Source organism: Hemicordylus capensis, chromosome 10 (genome assembly GCF_027244095.1).
Source record: "Hemicordylus capensis ecotype Gifberg chromosome 10, rHemCap1.1.pri, whole genome shotgun sequence".
NCBI lineage: Eukaryota > Metazoa > Chordata > Lepidosauria > Squamata > Cordylidae > Hemicordylus > Hemicordylus capensis.
In genome coordinates, this window is record NC_069666.1 from 20078142 (window position 1) to 20095465 (window position 17324).

Below are 17324 nucleotides of genomic sequence, written 5' to 3' on the forward strand. Positions count from 1 at the left end.
TGCCTAGGGTGATTCTGGGTTTTCGCGGCAAGCGGCAGGAACGAACCGCCGAGTGGCGGAAATTCCCCAGAAAACGGAGGGCAGTTGGATACTAATTAATAAACGGGAGCGCCATCCCATTAGGATCTAATGAGAATTGTCGGGGACGGGGGAATTAGAAAGCATCTGGATATCTTTTAGAAGAGCCCATCTCCTTTCAAGGCAGGGCAATCGGTGTGGGGAAAACTCCGAAATATTATGAATTCTCCTGCGCAACGATTTTAATGTTCAAAGTAAAAGAAGCATCTGAATATTCCATACGAAGCTGGTTTCAATTCCATGCTGAAGAGATTCTGGGGGATTTAGTTCGGGTTTTCATTCAGACTGGTCTAATTCTGATTTCATTTCGAAATCTACCATGCCTTTTGCCTATTTTTCAGTACTAGAAATAAGAAGACAAAAGTCCACTCTCAACCTTTTATTGACTTTTCACATACAGAAGCGCGGTATAAAACGTTCTTTATTGTCCGGTCTGTTTCTTTTAACGGTGGCTGTTGCCAATAATTAACACAGCCTCTCTGTTTCCCTCTCGCTTTCCTCGCCCTGGAAAAGATTGTGCTGTCTTCTAGCTGAGGTCTGGTTGCATATTTTTATATATATATTGTTAACTGAGGCCAAAAAAAATAAATCATAATGATAAACTCAAAGAGCCACAGACGCACCCGATGCAAAGTTATTTAAATTTTTCACCTCTCAAGTCAACAGCAAAACCCACCGAGGCCTCGATCACTTTGCCTTTGAACATCACAGAATCACATCAAGGGCAAATACGTTTTCTCTAAGCAAACTACTCTACTGAATAAACATTTAGGAAATACTGATCTTTGTGAGTGGCATGCCTCAGACAAGGGCCGGGTGGGGAAAGAACAAAGACCCAAAGCTGGGCTTTCTCAGCTTCTCCGCCTGTGATTCAACTGAATGCACCCACGAAAGGTCCAAAGTTACACACGTACATACACATATCTTGGTTTTCTACAGAACGGCTCCGTTAACACTGTATAGGGTACAGACGACCTGACAAAGCAGTTGGGCAGTGCCCTGGGACCGATCCTGACTTCAGTTACCGCCTCTCCCCACGCCCTTGTTGGGGTGGCACGAACTGGCGTCAACTAGGCAGTGGGCACTGTAGGGAAAGGGATTTGGGAGCTGTCCAGCGCGCCAACCTCCTGAAATGAGACTGACATGCCCTTCTCAAAGCAACGGATTCTCCAGCCTGCGCAGCATGGAGCCGGCAAATGTTAAGGCATCTTTTTCTTTTTCTTTTTTTTTAAATTGCTTTTCTTTTCTTTTTCCCTTTCTAGTCAATCGGTTGTGTTTAAATTTTTACCAAAGAAATTAATTCAATTAGGGGATGCGCAGCACGGGTTGCTGTGGATAGTAGTAGATAGCAGAGAGACCTGAGAGGACTTTCGTTTGGCGCATACCCAATCCAGGCGTGTCAAGTTTGGGAAAGTGAATTTGTTTCCCCCGCAGGCTCTCATGCCAAAGCCGATCCATTCTTTGCCCAAATTTGGGGGGGCACCTCCGAGAACCGAACCCCCCCCCCCAAAACCAACCCAGCTCTGGCTGGGATCCGAATTGTCTCCGTCTGGAGATGTGTCCCTTCCCCCACAGTAGTGGCCCCTCGTCAAGGCTGTAGCGAAGCAGGCGGCGGCGCCGGGGCTGCCCCGCAAACATCCTGGCGCGTTCTTAGATTCTGCAGTGCGTGCGCCTCGGAGCTGCGGGAGTGCCCGAGGAAGGCTCAACGAGGCGGCTGCTTGTAGTTGCCGTTGATCTCCTGGGAGATGGTCACAGCCTCAGCTCCGAGGGGGAGCCGGTCGCTGTATTCGGAGCCCACCTCAAACTCCTCCTGGTTGGTTTTGGATTGGGATTCGGGCAGGGAGGCGGCCATCATGCTCTCGTCCCTCTCCAGCGGCCCCCCCTCCGCCGCCCCCCTCCCCTCCCCCTCCCCTCCCTCGTCCCCTTCCCCCACCTCACTTGGGTCGTAATTCTTCTCGGATTCCAGGTAGGAAGCCCGGGGGTCGAAGTCGGCGGCCATGTGCTTCTCCATCTGGTCCGGGTTCTGGGTTTTCATGATGAGCTTGTAGGTCTTGCCTTGGTACTTGGAGAGAAGGTGGCAACAGGTGGCCCCCAGCAGGGGGATGGTGGCCAGCCCCAGGAGGAAGATGCTCACCACCACGATGATGATGAGCGAGGGGATCTCCTTCTTGGTGGTGAAGACCACCTGCACTTGGCAGTCCTCTCCGAGGTAGGTCACGCAGACCGAGTAGTTGGTGCTCGGGCGCAGGCCTTGGAAGCGGTAGGCGTTCACGCCTTCCTCGATCTGCGACCACTGCACCACCGAGTGACCCCTCCGGCTCTCCTCGCACAGGTACAGGAGCCGCTGCAGGTGGCTCTTCTCCGGGGTGGCGTAGACGGGGGTGATCTGCACCTTGGCCTCCCTCTCCGAGACGTCAAGGGCGATGACCCCCAAGTCGAAGATGTGGGGCTTGAGTTCTGCGCTCTGGTTGAAGGCGTGGTTGGAGATGTAGAGCGCGGCCCCGTTGGGGCCGCACTTCTTCTCGAAGTCGGGCGGCTGGAAGGGCGCGCCCTCCCCATCGCCGCTGGCGTTTCTGGGCCCCTCCGAGAAGTAGTTGCGGGGCGTGGGTCTCGTCAGGCGGCCCTTGGGCCTCTCCTCGGGTTTCATGACGCTGTTCTTGGAGGCCTTGCCGTCCGGCTTCCGGTCTCCGGGCAGCGTCCTGGGGTCCACCAGTGGGCTCGTGGGGTCTTTCGGGGAGTCCGCCACGGCGACGTTGACCGAGGTCTGGTTCCTGCCGACCTCGTTGGCGGCCAGGCAAGTGTAGGTGCCTTCTTCTTTCTTGCTGAGGTGGGGGATCACCAGGGTGCCGTTGCTGAAGGCCAGGAACCTCTCCTGCTTTCCCGGGGACTTGTCAGAGGGCAGGTCATTGCCTTCGCTTTCCACACCCAAGCCTTTGATCTCCAGGGTCTTGCCCGACGTCTGGATGCGCCAGCTGACCTCTGGCTGGGGAAGACCCACAGCGTGGCAGTGCAAAGCGAGGGTGAAGCCATAGTAGAGCGGGGTGTGGTCCAAGTTGGGGTGGTAGGTCAACTGGACGGCGGGGGGCGCGCACTGCACGTAAGGGATCTTGGCCAAGGGCAGCCCCTTCCAGGGCTCTGGCGAGGCGCAGCTGATGGAGTCCCTCTCCGGGATGGAGATCAGGGTGTTCTCCGTCCAGTTTTTCAGCCACATGAGCTGGCAGGTGCAGTTGAAAGGGTTGTTGTAGATCTGCAGGTGCGACAAGGAGGTCAGCGGGTCGAAGGTGCCTTCCAGGACGGCGGTGAAGCGGTTGTTGTTGATGCGGAGCGAGCGGAGGTCCCGCAAGGTGTGGAAGGCCTGGCCGGGCAGCTGGACCATGCGGTTGTTGTTCATCTTGAGCAGCTGCAGGGCGCTGAGGTTGTACAGGTCCCCCCAGGGGAAGTCCACGATCTGGTTGTGGCTGACGTCGAGGTTCTTCAGCTGCACCAGGATGGCCAGCGTGCCCTCCTCGATGGCGCCGATCTTGTTGTGCGCCAGCCACAGCGAGGTGACCTGCGTCACCTCCACGAAGGAGCCCTTCCGCAGGGCGGCGATCTTGTTGGCCGACAGGCTCAGCGTGGTCACGTTAGACGGCAGCCCGGCCGGCACCTCCTGCAGGTCCTTGTAGGCGCAGTCGGCGAACTGCTGGGCGTACTTGTCCACGCACGCGCACGGCTCCGGGCAGCCGCCGCTGGGCCGCCCCAGGAGGGCGGCGGCCGCCAGCCAAGCGCGCAGCAGCGCCGGGAGCATCTCCGCCCTGCAGGAAGGAAGAGAGGCAGGCCAGAGCGCCCGTTAGCTTCCAGGCAGCCGCTGCCGCCCGCACGCCCTTCCCACCCCCTTCCTCCCCCGAAAGAGCCCTCGGAGAGCAGCTGGGGGCGAGTCCGAAGCGTGGCGCGCCGCCGTAGACAGCCGCACCCCGGCTCACCCGAGGACCCTCCCTGGAGGAGCAGCAGCCCGAAGCCCCCCAAGGCCGACTGGAGAGAGCTGGGAGGGCCAGGATGCCAGAGACGCCCCGCGCTTCCTTTCCTTAGCCTGGACGCATTAATTTAATTCCTTCCTTCCTTCCAGTGTCTGATCTGCTCTGTTACCATTTCTCCTCCCAATCTCTGTGTTTGGCAGAAAGCTCAAGAAATTAGGGAACTATAAAGAGAAAAGGAGCATTACGTAGGTAGGACACTTGTCTCTCTCCGTCCATCCATACAGACATTTCTTTCTTTCTTTCTTTCTTTCTTTCTTTCTTTCTTTCTCCCCCCTCCCTTCCTCCCTCCCTCCCGTCCTTGCTTCCCTCTCCTCCTTCCCTGCGTCTGTGTTTGACACACACACGTGTCAACTGAAAAGGGGCGTCTGGCCGGCCGTCCACCTAGCCATCTTCATTACACTTTCTCCTCTTTCTGTTCCCTGCTCGACCTGCCAAACTTGCAAACCAGTTCGGAGAGACATCCCGGGGAGAGGGAGAGGGAGAGGGAGAGAGAGAGAGAGAGAGAGAGAGAGGCGGTGTCCCCTTCCATGCGCCCCCCGTCCAGACCCCCCCCCACCGCCCCCTCTTCCCTCCCACTGGTCACTCGGCACTTACCCCCCGCTTCTCTCCCGACGGCAGCAGCCTCCAAAGTCCCTCATTCTCAAGTCGCCGGGGGCCCACAAAATGTTCCTTTGGTATTGGGACCCACGGCCACTCTCCCACCCCGCCGCCGGAAGGCATGTGGGGAGGGGCTCACTACTCTCCCCGCCGGAGGCCAGCTTGGCCCAAGGCACCCCCGCCCCTCCCCGCCCTTCCTCTTGACTTTGCACGTCGTTTGGACCCCAGCCCGGACCTGCCGGCTCGCCAGCTTTGGTGCTGCCCTTTCAGGGAAGTCGGGACCTCTCAGACCTTCAAGCGGGGGCGGCGAGGGGAGAGAAGGGGTTTTAACAGTAGCAAGACTTGGGAGGGGGCAGCAAAGGAGGCACCGCTGCCTCTCCATCCGCGAGCTCCCACTCCTTCTTTCTCTCCCAGCTCGCCCGGTCCCAGCCTTGACGAGAACCGTGCTGCCTGCAGGCTGGCTATACGTCAGGTCAAGCGGTCCGACACAGCGCGGCTCCCATTAACGCTGGGGCCGGGCAGGGTGCGAGCAGCTGTGCCCCCCCCGCGCCGAGCGCCTTAGGATCAGCCGCTCCCGAAGAAGAGCGCCATTCATACAGGTTGTACCGCCTCGCTCCAGCCCGCACCTGGGCACCACCAGCCTCCGCTCCTCCTCGCCCTCCTTGCCTCGAAGCAGCCTTCCGCCCAGCGCCCCCCCACGCCTTACCGTCTCATCTTGGCCTCCGGAGGGCGTCTTCAGGGGGGTAGCATCGCCAGGAGGGACCCTGCAGCTGGAAGAGCCCTGCGGAACTCCCGGCATGGAGTTGGAGTCTCCATGAAGCCCCTCAAGGCTGCCTCTTCGTCGTCGGCGGCGGCTGCTCCGGATTGAGCTTTGCCGTCGGATTCGGAGCCAGCTTCCTGGGAGCCTCCCTCGCCCTGTGTTTGCACGAGGACGCCGCCGACGCCCGGAGCTGCTCCCCCCCCCTCCTCAATTCCAACCCACTTTAAAAAAAAATCATCATCATCATCTATCACTGGGAGAGCTGGAGAGGCCAAGCGCGCTCCCGAGGCGCCCGGAGACGCGCCTCGCCCGTCCCACCTCCTGCTTCTTGGGTGGGGGTGGACATCGCGGAGCCCCCCTCCCCAACGAAAGACTATGCAATATTTATCACGTCAATATGTCTCCCACCCACCCAACCCGCCCCCTTAGCAGCCCAGCCCGGAGGGCGGGGTGTGTGTGTTTTGCTTGGAGCTTTTAATTGAAAGCAAATAGGTTGGTCGCCGATTCCGGGCTGGGATCCATTCCAGGGGGACTTTCACGCAGGGGATCGGAGGCAAAAACTCTTCCCAGCTCTGACCCCCACCCCCCATCCCGCCCCCTCCATTCTATTCCTTCCCCCCCCCGCAGTAAACCACCCCCTTCCCTGTTCTCCCCCCGCCCCGATCTTCTTGATCCTCCTGAACTCCGTTCTACAAAATAAACGAATCCATGCTGTTACTGACAGACTTGGAAGCCCACTCCACACAGCACCAGAACTGGAGCAGATGCTGTCGCCTGGCTTCTTCTCAGACGGTGCTTTGTCATTAACAGAGATGGAAGTAGCCAGGCCAACGTTTTGCCTAAGTCTGTTGTCATTCTGGAGTAAAGAAAAGGGCAAATATGAGGCAGGAAGGCATAAGCATCCTCACCAGAGATTGGTAGGGACGTTTCTGGCCCTATTTGGACATAACCTTGTGCCCAGGACCTTTTTAAGACTAGAGAGTTCGGAAGCTGCCATATAGAGTCAGACCTTGGTCCAGCTGGTTCAGGATTGTCTGCACTGACTGGCAGCAGCTTCTCCAAGGTTTCAGGCAGGAGTCTCTCCCAGCCCTGTCTGGAGATGCAGCCAGGGGGTTAACTTGGGACTGTCAGCATGCAAGTCCTGTGGTGGACTAGTATCAGGACATCCTAAAATAAACAGGGAATCCCCATGAAATGCCCTCGTTCCTTTCCTTCCATAGGAATGCATGGGGTTTCCAAATGGCCAATGGTTCTCCCTCACCCCTTTTAAAGAATAATGAGTGTAAAACATTAATTTACCTACATAATTGGTTCATTAGAGATCTTCCCTGTAGCTTAAAATTCTTTTCAATTACTAGCAAATGGCTGGGCATTGTTGTTGTTTCTGTTTATAGAGAAGCTATTGTCTCTCCACATTTTTTTCATTTTCATTTTTGCTTAGTTTTGAAGGGGGGGGAGGATTTTTGATTGGCAGACAGATTGCTTGCCGCGAGATGCATTTTGCTCTGCAAAAGATTGCAGCAAAACCTAAGCAGGTATGTGTTTTGTGGTTTAAGAAAGTCCACTGCAAATTGGGAGTTTCCTGGTTTGAATCTCACCGCTACCTTAAACTCATCAGGCAACTTTAGGCAAGTTGCATTCTCAGCTGCAATAGGGGGAAAAGAATATTTCCTGCCCTTATACTGGAGTTCTCACGCTTGGACCGCTTGGATTCACAGATCTTATGGGACCACAACATCCATCATCCCTAACAATGCCATTGGGACTGGGGATGATGGGAGTTGTAGTCCCACAACATCTGGAAACCCAAATCCCCGCCTTCCCTGCCTGGGTATGATATCAAAATAGGAACCCCTGTCTGGGATTCTATCGGGATAATAAAGTGAGATACTTTGCTCAAAAAGATGAAAAAGTGCTATGCAGATGCTACATATTTTTGGTCTCCAGATGTTGTTAAGACTACAACCATTCAATTGCCTCTTAGTTTATACAGTGTGTATCGGGTTTTTAACATTTTCTGTTATGACCAACAGCTGAACCATAAATTTCCACAATGTTTGAACTGTTATGGTCTAACTTTGGTCTTATGTTTAAAATGCAAGCTGGGTTTTGACCTTTGCGTTTTGCTTTGGCTAAACAAACAGATGTGATTTACGTACATTGAGTGCAATCCAGAGAAAGTTTGGCATATTTCGCTCATGGAATCGCTGGAATTTAACTATGTCTCCAGCTGCTGATAGTTCTCTCCTCCTCTTCCATGACTTTGTTCAGTCTTCTTTAAAGCCATCTAAATCAATGTCCATAAGCCACCTAATGGCACTGCGGGGAAATGACTTGACTAGCAAGCCAGAGGTTGCTGGTTCGAATCCTCGCTGGTATGCTCCCCAGACTATGGGAAACACCTATATCGGGCAGCGGCGATATAGGAAGATGCTGAAAGGCATCATCATCTCATACTGTGCGAGAGATGGCAATGGTCAACCCCTCCTGTATTCTACCAAAGACAACCACAGGGCTCTGTGAGCACCAGGAGTCGACACTGACTCGACCGCACACTTTACACTTTACAAACCAGTAGCTATAGCAAACCTTAGGGCAAAAAACATCCTGCATTGTGCACAAAGGAGGCATATCTCTTGTCTACCTTGCATGCATTTATTTGGTAATCCAGGGGTTATCAAAGCTGGGTTTGCAGATATTGTTGGACTACAGCTCCCATCATCCTCAGGCATAATAACTTTTTAAAGTGTGCAAAGTGAAGTACACTTTGCTGAGGATGATGAGAATTGTAGTCTAATAACATCTGGGGACCCAGATTTCAGAACCCCAGTATCTATTTTGTTGGTTAGATCCCCCCCCCCGCCCAGTTTAATATGATTCTTATTTATTTAATGTATATACTGCCTGACTTCAAAGGCTCTAGGTGATTCACAAAAATAAACACATGAAAAACAAAATAAAACAAAAACAGCAATTTAAAAATTTAAATCATTCAGAGATTATTAAAAGTTTGGCTGAAAAAAGCTATGTCTTACGGGCTCTTTTGAAGGCTGGCAAAGATGTTAAAACCACAAATGTCTATAGGGAGTGCATTCCACAGCCTAGGAGCCACTACAGTGGTGTCCGGGGCACATGCCCTGCCTGCCCCACCCTAGATACGCCACTGACCACAGGGTGATATGTGACTCAGGCCGTCAGCAACTTTTCCCCTTTGCCACTTGTAGAATCCAAGGGAAAGTGTGTTGGTATGCAAGGACGAAGCAGTGGAGTGGAATCGGGAATATTAATAGTTTAATGAAACAGTTATTATGTACAGAGAGGCAAATGACTGCTTTTCCATGCTCTTGCTGCTGGCTGTTTGTTAGCCCCTCCTTGTTTTGTTAGTCCCATCTCTTGCTGCTGGCAGTTTTTTAGCCCCACCTCTTTTCAGTGCTCTTGCTGCTGGCTGTTTTTTAGCCTCACCTCTACTCCAGGACTGGAATACAAGTAACTAAAGCCCCTTGGCCTGGATCAAGGGATGGATTTAGAGGGGCAAGGGCAGTCTGCCTTCAGTGCTCTTGCTGCTGGCTGTTTTAGCCCCGCCTCTATGCCAGGAGGACTGGAATACAAGTAACTAAAGCCCCATTCAAAAGCTGACCTGGATCAAGGAATGGGTTAACCAAAAACACCACACCACCCTAGGCGATCACCTAATTCATCTAGTGGGCAAGCTGGCCTTCTCCCTCAAGGTCCTTACCTATTTTGCTTCCCCCCCCCCCCCGCTTATAGTTCTTGCCTATCATTTCTGATGGGCATTTGGGCTAGTACCAATATCAAGATCCCATGGGACTGACTTGCTCAATGGTATTAACGACATTGCTTGCAAGGATTATTGAAATCAAGATCTGGTACCACAAATTTCAGGATAACCATCTTGCATAGCTTTCTTGGTTACTTGCTAATTTAAGTTGTTCAAACTGTTTCTGCACCTGGACATGTATTTACATGTCCGGAGCAGTAGTGTTGACTGTTTTAGTTTTGTGCTGGTTTCATTTTATGATCAATGGGCAAAAAGAAAGATTGGATGACTGATTGTAATAAAATTGTTGTTATAATTTGATTTTATTTGTAGTTTTCATAAAACTGCAGGTAGGGGTTAAGGGAAAATATGAAGCAGCTTTCAAAAGGATTCTGTCCTATTATCAGTGTCATGAAAATCGTTTTCATCAACAGAATCCATGTAATCAGTGCCAATACATCTTATTTTAATACAATGCTGTTTCTACTACCCATAGCTTTCCCCTGAATTCAGAACCCTATTAAGTGTTTGTGGTGAGAGCGAGGAGACCTAAATCAATTTAGGTAGTTTAAAACATTATGTTTTGTAAAAACTGGCAACTTCTATCACTGCTATTCCTTCAGTGGAACATAGGAACACAGGAAGCTGCCTCATACCGAGTCAGTCCCTTGGTCCATCTAGCTCAGAACTGTCTACACAGACTGGCAGCGGCTTCTCCAAGGTTTCAGGCAGGAGTCTCTCTCAGCCCTATCTTGGAGATGCCAGGAAAGGAATTTGCTTGCATGCAGGTGCTCTCCCCAGAGTAGCCCCATCCCTTTCAGGGGAATATTTTACAGTGCTCATATGTAGTCTCCCATTCAAATGCAAACCAGGGCATATCCTGCTTAGCAGAGAGGACAATTCATGCTTCCTGCTAACTTGGCTAAGAGGCACCTTTTAATGTGATGATCCTCTTTCTTGAGCAGGGGGAGAGCAACTGGCCCTGTCCATCCCCAGCACAGCATCCCTCCAGTGACTGTTGCTGGTGTCTATCTGATGTTTCTTTTTAGATTGTGAGCCCTTCGGGGACAGGGATCCATCTTATTTATTTATTATTTCTCTGTGTAAACCACTCTGAGCCATTTTTGGAAGGGCGATATAGAAATCTAATTATTATTAATAATAACAACAACAACAACAACTTGCCTAGTGAGCAAGAGGTTGCCAGTTCGAATCCCCGCTGGTGTGTTTCCCAGACTATGGTAAACACCTTTATCGGGCAGCAGTGATACAGGAAGTTGCTGAAAGGCATCATCTCATACTGTGTGGAAGAGGGCAATGGTAAACCCCTCCTGTATTCTACCAAAGAAAACCACAGGGCTCTGTGGTTGCCAGGAGTTGACACTGACTCGATGGCACAACGTTATTTACCACAAGACTAACTCTTTCCTGGCCACACCTGAATAACCTGCAGTGTCCCCTGTAGCAGGGATCCTCAGGTGTCATTGACTACAAACCCCATCATCCCCTAGCTGCAATGGCCTTTGGCTGGGGATGATGGGAGTTGTAGTCAACAACATCTTGGAACCCCTGCTACGGGGAACACTGCTTGCAGGCATTTTCGGAGCCTTTGTTGAGAAGCCCATAACCTCTTCCCTTGCCCTGTTAAGCCCACTGGGGGGAATCTCCTGGCGCAAGACAGGGCTGTCATTACCCACATCAATGTGATGCGCTGATTGTCTTTGTTTCTGCTTCAGCCTCAATGACATGGCTGATAGCTATCAGTGTGACACAAGTTTCTTCTGGAAGGTGCCTCCCTGGGTCCTGTACAATCAGTTAAGGAGCTATTGTTCCTAATGATAGAGTCTGGGGTGGGCACACGTCACGGATGACTGAGAAGGGGATAATTTGGGTGTAATTCATGCAATTCTACTTGTCTGGGTATCAAGTTGGATTCCGTGATGAGCGGCAGCAGGATCTGGAAGCATTAATCACATGGCACTTGAGTGGCTGTGGTGTACGAGAATGCTGAAATAACTAGAAAGCAGAGTAATGGGCTCTTTTTCCCCATGCTGTGTTTGAAAGTGTGCCACTGTGTCAGAAAGGAGCTTGTGCTTCCTAAACCTTCTTCCTCTTCCTTAGGACATGAGGCTCAAGCACTACACTGTCTCCATTCCTGGAGCTCTGAGGCTCTATTTCTCCATATACCAGCAAGGCTGGCCAGCAATCCAGCCAGAGAGCTGGAGCTGGAATCTAGAGATCAGGAGGAGATGCACCAGCTATAGCAGGCAGCAAATGAAAGGTTTTAACTCAACCCAGCCCGGCTGCTCCAACTCCATTCAGGATCTGAAGTTCAACCTTCAACCCTTCCCAGCTCTCCAGCCACAGAGCTGGAGCTGGAATCTAGAGATCAAGAGATGATTCACCAGCAATAGTCAGGCAGCAAGTGAAATGTTTTATACCCAGGGGCGTATCTAGGGTAGGGCAGGCAGGGCACGTGCCCCGGGCGCCACTTGAAGGGGGGTGCAATTTTTTAAAATGAAGTTTTTCTTTAAAAATGGCCACTGAAAACAAAATGGCCACTTCGCATGCTCAAATGGCCTCTGCAAGGCCCTAGTATCTGGGAAAAGTCAAATTCTCCATTTATTTTTAAAACTTATGTAATAGTGATGCTACAATGCACAGTAGAGAATTAGACAGACACTTCTGTTTAGTTTTCTAAGTATACCTCCACATAGTATTTGGGTATTTCATGAGCCCCAGCATCCTGAAATTTGTAGTTTTCCAGCATTTTTTGGCCTGGCTACATCCACTGCTAAATAGTTTTTGAAAGATTAAAAGATTAACAAGCTTGACTTGTATATTTGAGCTGATATTATGGTCAAGTTATTGGAAAGATGGGTGTTATATGTTTGGACAGCGGGTGCAATTTCAGTGCTTGCCCTAGGCACTATTTTCCCTAGATATGCCTCTGTTTATACCCAGCTGGGCTGCTCCAACCCTTCCCACCTCTCCAGCCACAGATCTGCAGCTGGAATCTAGAGATCAGGAGGTGATGCACCAGCAGTAGTCAGGCAGCAAGTGAAAGGTTTTATACCCAGCCCGGCTGCTTCAACCTCCAATCAGGATCTGGTTTTGGTTCCCAGCAATCAGAGACGAAAAGCCTCATGCTGCTGGATGCGTGCTGTGAGCTTTGATGAAGATTCACTCTGTTCAGAAGTCCTGAAAAGGCACTTTGGTGCCCTGATTTTGCAGACATCCCAAATAGGGCATTTCCCAAGGCTGGTATCCAGCTGGTATCAATTCCTCATGACTTCCACAAATGAGGGAGCATGAGTTGCAGGACTCATCTAGCCTGCAAATTTTTGGAGATGTGACTCCGTAAGCATGGACTCTCAACAACAATAACTTCTATTGACCACTGGGGGCATTCGGAGGGAGGCAGAGAGAGTGTGTGTACCCTTGTTTTCTCTTATTTCTCTATCTCTGCCCTGATTGGTAGACTGCTCTTTTTAGGGCATTCCCACTTCTTGGTTCTTGCTGTTCTTTCTCCTTCCATCCAGTTCCAGCAGACTATTTAAACTAGGGCTGCTCAACCACCCCTCCTGCAGATGTTGGCCTACAACTCCCATAATCCCTGGCTATTGGCCACTGTGGCTGGGGATTATGGGAGTTGTAGTCCAAAAACAGCTGGTGGGGGGGTGCTCAGTTGAGCAGGCCTGATTTAAACTCTCAACCCCATCAACACAGTTAGATACTCTTCCCCGCTGGGGCCATTTTAGCCTACAATAGTCTCCATTAAGCCCAGCATCAACCACAAGTTGGGGCACACAAAACACAGGCTGAGCTCTCCCAGTATTTGGGGTAAGTTCCCCTGCTTTCTCTTCCCCTGCAGTTGCCATACCCCAGCAGTGTGTAACCACAAATGGCCATAACAGCCTCCCTAAACAGATTCGTATAGGAACCCACATGATTCTCAATTAAGTGCCTTTTTACCAAGCGTTTTGACTGAGCTGCTGCTGCTGCTGCCTGTTATTTGATTCACAGTTTTATTGACTACCATTTGATCCGTCTGGTCTGTTGCCTGCTCTTGGTGTTGTGAACTTGTTGATGGTGTTTTGTTAAATGTTTATTGCTGTAACTTGGTTTGGAGTCATTGTGCTGGGAAGTGACTCACACATGCTTAAAAGGAATAAGTGTGTAATAAGGGAGACGCACGAGAAGAGCCAAGAAGCTGACCATGGCCAGATCGGGAGTAGGCGGCCATACCAGGAATTAGGGTCTCCATTGCCAAAGTCTACACACTAATCACTAGTTATTCTGGGCATAAATTGGCTGGAAGTTAAGCAGTGTTATGCCCTATCTAGGAGATTCTCAATCTTGGGTCTCCAGATGTTGTTGAACTACAACTCCCATCATCCCCAGCAGTGTTCCCTCTAACAGGGATTCCCAGATGTTGTTGACTACAACTCCCAGAATCCCCAGCTGCAATGGTCTTTGTCTGGGGATTATAGGAGTTGTAGTCAACAACACCTGGGAATGCCTATTGGAGGGAACGCTGATCCACAGTCACAATGGCCTTGAGTCCCCAGATATTGGACTACAATTCACATCATTCTCAACCACAATGGCCTTTGACTGAAGATTATGGGAGTCCTAGTCAGTGTTCCCTCTAACAGGGATTCCCAGATGTTGTTGACTACAACTCCCAGAGTCCCCAAGCAAAAGCCATTACAGCTGGGGATTCTGGGAGTTGTAGTCAACAACATCTGGGAATCCCTATTGGAGGGAAGACTGGTCCTTGTCCAACAACATCTAGATCCCCAAGTTTGGGAACTCCTGTTATTTCAATGAGAAATTTCATCACACACTTCTGAGTACTCTCCTTAGAATCAATCAGAAGTAAAGGTGATTAATTTGGGGCTGGATCATTCCCTATGCTAGGGAGTTCCCAAAACTGGGTCCTCAGACACAGTTCGACTATAACTCCCATCATCCCCAGCCACAGTGGCCTTTGTGAATGATGGGAGTTGTAGTCCAACATCTGGAGACTCATGTTTAAGAGAGAATCATTCTTTCTCTTTATTTTTCATGCCGGACCTGACGATGGTTATAATGAGAGTTTATTTTTAAATTTTCTTTCTCCCTGTTTGGGATAATCTTCCCCCCATCTCTCCCCCACCTTTATTTATTAACCCCTTCAATAAAACTGATCTGTTTTCCACACCGGATTATATAGGGAAAGCAACTCGATTTGAGCATTAGCAGAAGGATTTTGATTAGAAACATAATCCAATTAAGCGTTTAATAGCCTCTCTAGGCCAGCCTTGTAGCCACTCTCCAGCCCACATCCAGCCTCACCCAGAACGTGCTGCATAAATGAGTAAAACGACTCATAATGAGTAGCGATCGACTCAAAATAATGAGTAGAAATTGTAGATATGAGTAGACTTATCTACTCATAAATGAGTAGAAAAACTTCTGCGCCTTTGGCTTTACTTTTTTTATTTTTTTTGGTGGAGAAATCAATTTTCATAAATGCTGAGGATTTGCACTGTCTGGATGAGACACTGCCACGGGCTTTTGCGGAGCTTTTATGAATGGTTTAAATTAAGCAATACATTATTAATAATGCCGAATCGGGCAAGCAGCATATTATATGTCATTTCGGAGGATTAGTTCAAACTGGCCAGCCTATTTATGGCTCTGAAAAGTAACTGTTATTTCACAGGCAATTAAAAGTGGTGCACATTTTTCGCCTTGACTGGATGGACCAAAATAAAGAGGCCTCTATAAGAACCCCAGGCTCTTCCGCATGATGTTAACGGCTCAGGTTGTGAATGTCGTTTCAATGCTTCCAGTTCCTGCAATTCAAATCTAGAAGATATTTCATCAGGTCATAGGAACATGGGAAGGTGCCGTATACTAAGTCAGAACTGGTCTTGTGCTAGCAAGCATGAATCGTCCCTTTTCTAAGCAGGGTCCACCCTGGTTTGCATTTGAATGGGAAGCCACGTGGGCATGCTGTAAGAGATTCCCCTGAAGTGGTGGGGTACCTCTGATGATCTGATGCTGGTAACTCTGATGCTCTGGGAAGAGCATCTGCCTGCTTGCATGCAGAAGTTCCCAGGTTCCCTCCCTGGCTTCTCCAAGAGAGAGACTCCTTGAGAGGCTGAGAGAGACTCCTGCCTGCAACCTTGGAGAAGCCGCTGCCAGTCTGTGAAGACAATACTGAGCTAGATGGACAATTGGTCTGACTCAGTAGAAGGCAGCTTCCTATGTTCCTATCTTACCATTCATCCATCTAGCTCAGTACACTGACTGGCAGCAGTTTTCCAATGCACCAGGTAGAAGTCTTTCCCAGCCCTACCTGGAGATGCTGCCAGGGATTGAACCTGAGACCTTCTGCATACAAAGCAGATGTTCTGTCACTGAGCTATGGCCGCATCCCATCTGCCTACTGAGTCAAGTCATTGGCCCATCTTGTTCAGTATTGTCTACACTGACTGGCAGCAGCTCTCCAAGGTTTCAGGCAGGAGTCTCTCCCAGCCCTATCTGGAGATGCTGCCAGGGATTGAACCTGAGACCTTCTGCGTGCAAAACAGATGCTCTACCACTCAGCTAAGGTTCCAACCACAAAGATGGCATACATGGGTCTCCCATCCAGGCACTGACCACATCGGGACCTGCTTAGCTTCAGCAAGGTGACTGTATTCTTTGCCCTTAGACCATGCTCCAGGATTAGAAACAAAGTGTCAAAAGACTGATACCAGTCCTGGATATCCTAAATGAGAAAACCTAACTACTTTCTCGAGGGCCACTTTTTGGATTTTTGATGCAGTCCATTGTCAGATAGTAACAGCTCCATCCGTTTCAGAAGAGTTTTGTTGATTTAAACTAGGGTTTCCCAACACGTGGCACTCCAGGTGTTGCTGAACTACAACTTTCATCGTCCTCAACTATAACTTACTAGTAATTTTAAGCCCGTTAAAATAACAGGCGCTAGTACCTGTTGTTGTTGTTGTTGTTCCCTTTATTCCTTTCCTCTCTCGTTCGCCCTCCTTTCCTTTTATTTTGTTTTTTTTTCTGTCTTTCCTTTGTCTTCCTTTTCTCTCTCTCTTCCTCTGTTTCCTTGTCTTCCTTTCTTCTCTCCCCCTCTCCCTCTCTTCCTTTCTTTCTTCCACCTCTTCTAACTCCCATCTTTCTGTTTTCTTGGTCTTTTCCTCTTTTTTTTCTTTAATGGGCTTGTTCTTTGGGGCTGGCTGCTCCTCCCTCCCTCCCTCCCTTTTTTTTTTTTTTTGGTCCTTCTCCCTCATTTCTTTCTCCTTTTTTTTCTTCTTCCTTCCTTCCTTCCTTCCTTCCTTCTCTCTTTCCTACTTTCCCTCCCTCCTTCTTTGTTTCTATTGTCCTTTTCCTTCCCTCCTCTCTCTTTTCTCTCCTTCCTTCTTTCCTTCTTTTTATCTTTCTATTGTCCTATCTCCCTCCCTCACTCCTTCCCCTATCTCTCTCTCTCTCTCTTTCTCTATCTTTCTTTCTCTGCCGCTGGCTCCGCTGCCCTCCCGCCCAACCCTCCCTCCCAAGTTCCAAGTCCTTCGTCCGGGCCAAATTGGCCCACGCCGCCGCCGCCGCTGCCCGTTGGCCGCCCGCCCTCCCAACTGCCGAGCCCTCCTTACCCCAGCCATGTCCGTCGGGTTAAAAACTCCTTAATTTCTGAGAGAGAGAAGAGCTCGCAAGCAGAGCTCCTCTCTTTGCAACGGTTCTGCCCGTACTGGCGGTTTGGCCATAAAGGACGCCCTTTACGGCCAAACCGCCAGTACGGGCAGAGCCATTGCAAAGAGAGGAGCTCTGCTTGCGAGCTCCTCTCTCTCTCTCGGAAATTAAGGAGTTTTTAACCCAACGGACATGGCCGGGGTAAGGAGGGCTCGGCAGTTGGGAGGGAGGGAGGGCGGGCGGCCAACGGCAGTGCTTGGGGTGAAATGGCCGCCCGTGGGTTCTGTGCAAGGAGGACCGGGGATTGGCCCGAAATGGCCGCGGGTGGGGCCGGGACAGTGATGGGAGGCGGGCGGGCAGACAGCGATGAGGACCGGGGATAGGCGCGAAATTGTCGCCGTTGGGG

At 50.5% G+C, this 17324-nt stretch overlaps 1 protein-coding gene across 4 annotated transcripts; it reads right to left on the minus strand.

Annotated features, from left to right (window-relative positions):
* Window positions 1–442: 442 nt before the first annotated feature.
* ISLR2 (immunoglobulin superfamily containing leucine rich repeat 2) lies at window positions 443–5803 on the minus strand. 4 transcript variants are annotated; one of them, XM_053272915.1, is made up of 2 exons: window positions 5318–5803; window positions 443–3872 (listed from the first exon to the last, which is right to left on the minus strand). In XM_053272915.1, the coding sequence occupies exons 1-2, from the start codon at window positions 5488–5490 to the stop codon at window positions 1781–1783; spliced, it is 2265 nt and encodes a 754-aa protein (XP_053128890.1). In that variant the 5' UTR covers window positions 5491–5803; the 3' UTR covers window positions 443–1780. The 4 variants fall into 4 exon arrangements, with proteins under 4 accessions (XP_053128890.1, XP_053128893.1, XP_053128891.1 ...); XM_053272918.1 differs by having other exon boundaries at window positions 5398–5797; XM_053272916.1 differs by lacking the exon at window positions 5318–5803 and adding an exon at window positions 4689–5296.
* Between the last annotated feature and the right edge of the window lie 11521 nt (window positions 5804–17324).